Source organism: Microchirus variegatus, assembly GCF_963457635.1.
Source record: "Microchirus variegatus genome assembly, chromosome: 8".
Classification (NCBI taxonomy): Eukaryota; Metazoa; Chordata; class Actinopteri; order Pleuronectiformes; family Soleidae; genus Microchirus; species Microchirus variegatus.
The window spans coordinates 8,808,565-8,814,739 of record NC_139809.1 but is presented as its reverse complement, the minus strand read 5'-3'; the positions used below and the strand labels follow the sequence as shown (position 1 = coordinate 8,814,739).

Here is a 6,175-nt window from a genome sequence, read left to right as displayed (position 1 = left end):
TGCATGTTTAAATGTGATGGATAAAAAGCATTTGTATGGTCAATTATACAACTATTACAGGTGCAAGTAGTAAATAATTCTTTATTTAAGATAATACAGTAGGAATAAATTCGAACACCTTCTATTCATTTATGCAAAATGAATGATTTCGGTTATTCCAAGACTCATCACATGAGGAAATGTGGAGAAAATGCTTCCACCTTAAGGTTTCAACATGACATTACACAGCAGTTCCAGGGCACTTTTGTTACATTTACGTTGAATGTACAAGATCACGTGTTTTGCTCTATTATTAGCTGTAATTGTACTATAACATTTTTGAACAAGGCCCTGGAATTAAACAATTCAATAATTTTTCAATAGACAACATGTGGCAATCAGATTTAAGCAGGTAAACAAAATGCAGTATCAACAGTTGGATTTAATAATAAGATTAAATTTATTTTCTTCCTCTGGTTTTGAAAGCTACAGTCAGTTTTTAAAGTGCAAATTATCAGCATCAACAACCAAAAATGACTTTTGGTACAAAAGGAAATCACTTTAATGGTCTTAACAGGACAGAAATTAAGAGTAAAAATCTACTGCATCACTCTTGAATAAATGTTTTAAACAGAAAAAAAAAAGTTTTAAATGCAATCACTGTACATACACAGTTAACGATGTACAACAAAAGCATAACAAGCATAAAAAGCACAAGCCTCAAGCCAAGGTTGCTCAGTTTCCCACGGCATCAATACACAATTCAACATTTGAATTTATCCACTTCCTCCTCCTCCAGAGGGAAAAAACAGAATCAGTCCTTAATGTTTGACATTGTGGTGCGCGCACACACACATACACAGAGACGGGCAGATAAATGCTGGGAAAGATATAATATATACAATTAACAATTTATATATCTACATATATCTTTAATAAAGCATTTTTGACAGAAATATGGTTAAAATATATATATTTGCATTTCATGTCCACTTAAATGTGCTTCCTGTGATTTACTTGATCAAGATATGTGCACAGAAATACTTCCTAAAATAAAACTGTTTCTGCGGCTTAAAGTTCTGCATATGTGTTTTCCGACAGGAGGTCAGCAGTAAGTGAAAAGCTGCCGATCCTCATAAAGGAGAAAGCACAACAAAGACGAGTATGTGTATGTGAACTACAGTACATCTACAGTAATCAGATGAAGAGAAAACACACTGTTAATGTGAGAACAGCATAGATGACAAATAGTGGTTATTTCCAACAATAAAAAAAAGAAACCACAGCAAGCGACGTGTGATATAAAACTAATTAGTCCTATACACCAAACATTATCTGACACATCGGGTCAGAGTGACAGTTCATAACAAAATTCACACAGCATGGCATGTGAGGTTTCAGATAAAAGTGTGTTTGTTGTCTTAGATTTCTTGACAAATGTGGTTATTTGCTTAATATTAGGAGGATTTAAAATCATTTATAAAGAAGATCCCCTCTTTAAATCTCACTAACTGGTAGATCTGAACAAGCCCACTACGAGTACAAGAGCTGACATTGATTCACATCTTCTGTCCCATTCATATTAACACGAAAACCAACAGATCAGGTTTCATATTATAACATTTCTGCTTTGTCCTAACCCAGGTCTTCTTCAGCCTTGTCAGTTAGACTGTGAATAAGTATAGCTCAATACAAACACAGAGGTTTTACTTCAAACAACTCACTGTATTATCACACACAGTTCCCATAAATCACCACATCTACAATATGTTACAAAAAGCATCCTGGGATTTTTTTTTTAGGGCTAAAGACACTGGGTTTATTTTACAATAGTTTTAGCGTCATAGTTTCATTCTCTCGTTCACTATCACTAACAGCAAATGTGGGTTGGTAGCGGATCTGACACTTTTTAAAGTACCATGTATGACCCTAGTAGCTTCAGTTACTTGGTGATTAAGAGCAGTTATTGTCACTGCCATTCACAGAAGACACGTTTGTCTCGTTTAAATAAAAAGAAATACTTCAGATTTTTTAATAGGTCTGCTGGAAAAGATGTGACCTGTAAAATAAAGCATTACTAGTTTCATGTTCCAAACCTGTCACTAGAAACTAGAAATAGGTTTTTAGGAAGAAAAAAAAGCGTGAAAAGTGAAAAGTCAAATTTTGTGTTGCACAGTCTTACTTGGAACAGATCCCATTTCACTCAACAAATATGTAAATGGCTCAGTGTGCTGTGTGTTAAGGCCTGTGTGGATGCCCTGCCTCATCGGCCAAGTTGAGGATATAGCCTGCTATGTCGTCCTCTGTGGGGAAATCGGGCATTACCCAGGATTCATTGGCGGCAGTAACTTGCAGGCGACATATCGGACAGTTTCGGCTCTGGCCACTCCTGCAGGAACAGAAAAGAACAACAAACAAAAAAACAGTTCTGTGACAAAACTATAATTATGTTTGAATCAACCTCAAAGTTTTCCATCTTCTTACCATTTATCGATGCACTTCTGACAGAAGCTGTGTGCACAGGGCAGAATAAGATCAGCCTTCCCGTCCATGCAGATACAGCACTCCTCCTCATCTGTCAGCTGCTTCACTCTGTGAGGAAACAAAGAAATGCCATCACACCAAAATGTAATCAGTTCTTTCCAAGCCCAGGCCTCAATCCTTGACATTGATGAAAACATAAACCTTTGCACTGCAGCCATTTTGACAGGTCACAGTAGGAAAATCACAGGTGTACAGAATGAAATTAATTCCCTAAAGCTTCCTCAGATTCCATCATGCTAGTTCACTATCACACCTATGTTTTCCTGATAAAAAATGACAAAATGACGTGGACTTCATAACATTTGAGTCGTGGGAACTGACCTGCCCATCCACATACTGGCCTGGCAGGAGTCTGTGGAGGGGAGTTGGGCAGAAGGGCCCTCAGTGGTGCCTTCTGTAGACAGCACCTCAGCAGCCTGACTGGTGATGTCACGGTACAGTTGGGTGAACTGGTACAGGTTCATGATACGCGATGCTTCCACCGATCCGTTCTCCTTGTTAATCTGGGAGGAGAAAAGGCAACCAGGCACTACACACTTTACTGTGTGTTTACATCCATTCGTCTAACCTTTAGACACAAGAGAGTCCAATCTATAGATTTCATTCTTCTTCACCAGCACTGAACGCACACTAGGAATCATTCACCATCTTCATTATCAGCCTCTCTGTTTTACTGTCACAGAATGATATTGTGCAAACAGATGCTCAGGTTGGCATGCCATGTGTGAGCAAAAGGGCATTTGGTCTCACCTTGGTACAGACGATCCTGACAGACACCTTCCACAAGGCTGAGGCATCGGATCCTGGCAGCACCTCAAACAGCAGGTGCTTCTGCTGTCCAGCAGCCAGCTTGGCCGTACTGAGGGACATCCAGCAGAGGAGAGAGAAGGTAGGATCTAACATTTTAAATATCATATATAATCCTGGCTATGCTGGAGGCAAACCCTGAAATTGTGTTTCCAACTCAGCTGCTGCATACTTGTGTTGTGCATGCTGGCAAATACATAAATAATGCAAAGGACTGAAATTTTACAGATAATGAGGCTGCAGTATGTTGCAGAATGAGTCAGATCTGGACTCAACAGCAGCCCTTCACCCTATTGCTTCACTGTTTCTACACTTGTAGAACTATAGCTATAAATCAGACTGTTTAAGCGAGACATCAAAATTTCATTTACAGTTACAGTTTACAGTGCTTCCTGAAGCCACTATACCTGATGGTGTAACAAAAAGTCAATATAATTAATGGACGTGTGTGGATTTATTATTTTCTTCAGTTTTATTTCATATTAATGAGATTTTAATGTAAAAAAATGAGATCAGCTCACTTGATGAACCTTGTGAACTGAGTTTAGCTCTTGAGAGGAACAGTCTAAACCTCTGTGTATGTAGGTGTCAAACACCGATCTTTTCAGACCTTTCTGCTGTTCACTCGGAATCCATTAGTTACAAAGCAAACAATGAACAATGAACATGCATGTTTGCATGACTGAACATCAATTATTTCTTTACATGACATTTGTCTCACTGTTGCATAGTGTAATCTCAACAGACTGTGACTTACACATCGTTGAGTTCGGACACTCGAGCCAGAAATTCCTCGTAGTTGAGGTAGCCGCTGTCACGTACCAGTCCGAGGTGTTTCACCAACTTCTCAGGCAGACGGGTCAACACCGCCTGACCTGAGATCTGCTGGCCCATCCCGGCAGCAGCACTTACAAACAGCACCAGAAGAAGGCTGCACCTCATTCAGTTCTGCAGAGCACACATAAAAGTCAGTTATAATGACACATTTTAAAATGCACAGTTTTGGATGCCTCAATGTATTTTCATGTCTCATTATTTTTAAAATAATCCAAATCTAATGCGTGATTTAGGTTGACCTCAGTTGCTTTGTCTTGAAGAATAGTCTTAATGTTCCAAGAGGCCATAAGATCACTTTCACTTAAAGAGCAATTTATGAGGAAGCTTGTGCTAATACTTTGTCTGTAGAGCCTGACTGTATCACATCATTTCTGCTGCACACAGTCAAGATGTCATGTCACTCACTTGTTCTACCACACCCAAACGTTTGTTATCAGATTCACATGGGGTGGAGCCGCTTAGGCTCACTAAACTAACTAACTCCAGACCGGTAAAACACCAGTTTGAAGATGAACATGTCTCCATAAGACAATGAAAAACAAGTGATAAATAATAAGGAGATGTCAACAATAAAATGTGACATTCAAACAATGTCTGATTGGCATAAAGGACTAAAGTGTGTTTAGGCAAGGCAGGTTACCTCCTATAGCTATAATCCATATTCACCAGACCAGGCTACATTTTTCAGTCCTCAACTGTTGTGTTGCTGAGTCTGTGTCTGATGTAGCCTCACTTTTCTAACAACAGTTGTACAGTGGTTATCTGAGTCCTTCTCCTTTTACCTCTATCATTAACAAGGAGTTTGACTCACTGGATGTTTTCTAACTTTTCTTATTATTGAACCACTCTGTGTAAATAAAATTCCAATTTCAAACATATTCAAAAACTCAGCAGGTTAATGAGATTATGAGACACTCCTCTGCTTAACCCTCCAACTGACCACGTCATTTCATTGTGCAATTTAGGTTGTAAAATGGCAATAAAGATCATTTCTTTTCCTTTTCTTACTTAACAGTAAACAGGTGACATAGTGTTGCATTTAACCTGTATAGAGGTTACCAATTGGGAGGCCTTAACATACAGATGAACAAATATACATTATTTTGAGGGAAAACAACACAATTAGAGGGCAACATTAACATTTAAAGGTAGCTCAGACACACAATTATTGTGACAGTGATATTACATTATTAAATATGTTTTGCAACGATCATATATATCTATATACATAACAAAAAGTGTTATTTCCCTTTAGTACATATGGGGGTGTGCTATCAATATTAGTGCAGCCTCCTCACGAGCATAATTTAACTCACAGGACTTGCACATGAACTAAATTAGTCCAATTCAAATCATAACGAGGTTTACCAGGAAGCTAATGCTATCGCAGGTAAATGACTTCAGCGAATCACATAGAATTCCTGTGTCTGTGACTTTCGTCAATTCGAGTTTTAAACCGTCTTTTATGAAACCACTTCCCTGCTCTTCCCTGAAGTGAACTTCAAGTCAAACACAACACGACTTCTCTTCCATTGCTAACTCACAGCGACAGCAGTGTGCTAACCAGCAGAACCCTTCATTAGCAACTAATTCACGACTAAAGGAGCCACAGGGTGTAAATAGACACCGGCCGACACGATAGGAAAGACAACAGAGACGATAATATGGAGTAATGAAAGAGAAGGAAAGACATAAGCTTCTTACCGAAGAGTCCACATCAGTTACAGCACTTCACTTCATTAGCTCTATTAGTTTCTGTTTGTGTTGACGCCACACGGTCGCAGGTTGATGACGTACATGCTACGTCATTCTCACACGATGCGGGAAAACGGAATTCGCTGTTTAGAGGGGGACAATTCCACTAAAGTAATGATTTAAATGTAATAATTTTACATCTGGCTACACTTGAATTCAACTGCTTTTTATCTTATACAAGTCATCCCATTAGAACTCTTGCTTTTTGTCCCCTATGTGCAGAGATGTATATCAACCAGCAGGTGGCAGCAAA

At 38.8% G+C, this 6,175-nt stretch overlaps 1 protein-coding gene across 1 annotated transcript; it reads right to left on the bottom strand.

Moving 5' to 3' along the window:
• Positions 1-205: 205 nt before the first annotated feature.
• rnf141 (ring finger protein 141) lies at positions 206-5,906 on the bottom strand. The gene is made up of 6 exons (XM_083894146.1): positions 5,872-5,906; positions 4,088-4,278; positions 3,274-3,382; positions 2,845-3,026; positions 2,464-2,571; positions 206-2,368 (listed from the first exon to the last, which is right to left on the bottom strand). Exons 2-6 carry the CDS (start codon positions 4,270-4,272, stop codon positions 2,218-2,220), a joined length of 735 nt encoding a protein of 244 aa, XP_083750272.1. The 5' UTR covers positions 4,273-4,278; positions 5,872-5,906; the 3' UTR covers positions 206-2,217.
• Between the last annotated feature and the right edge of the window lie 269 nt (positions 5,907-6,175).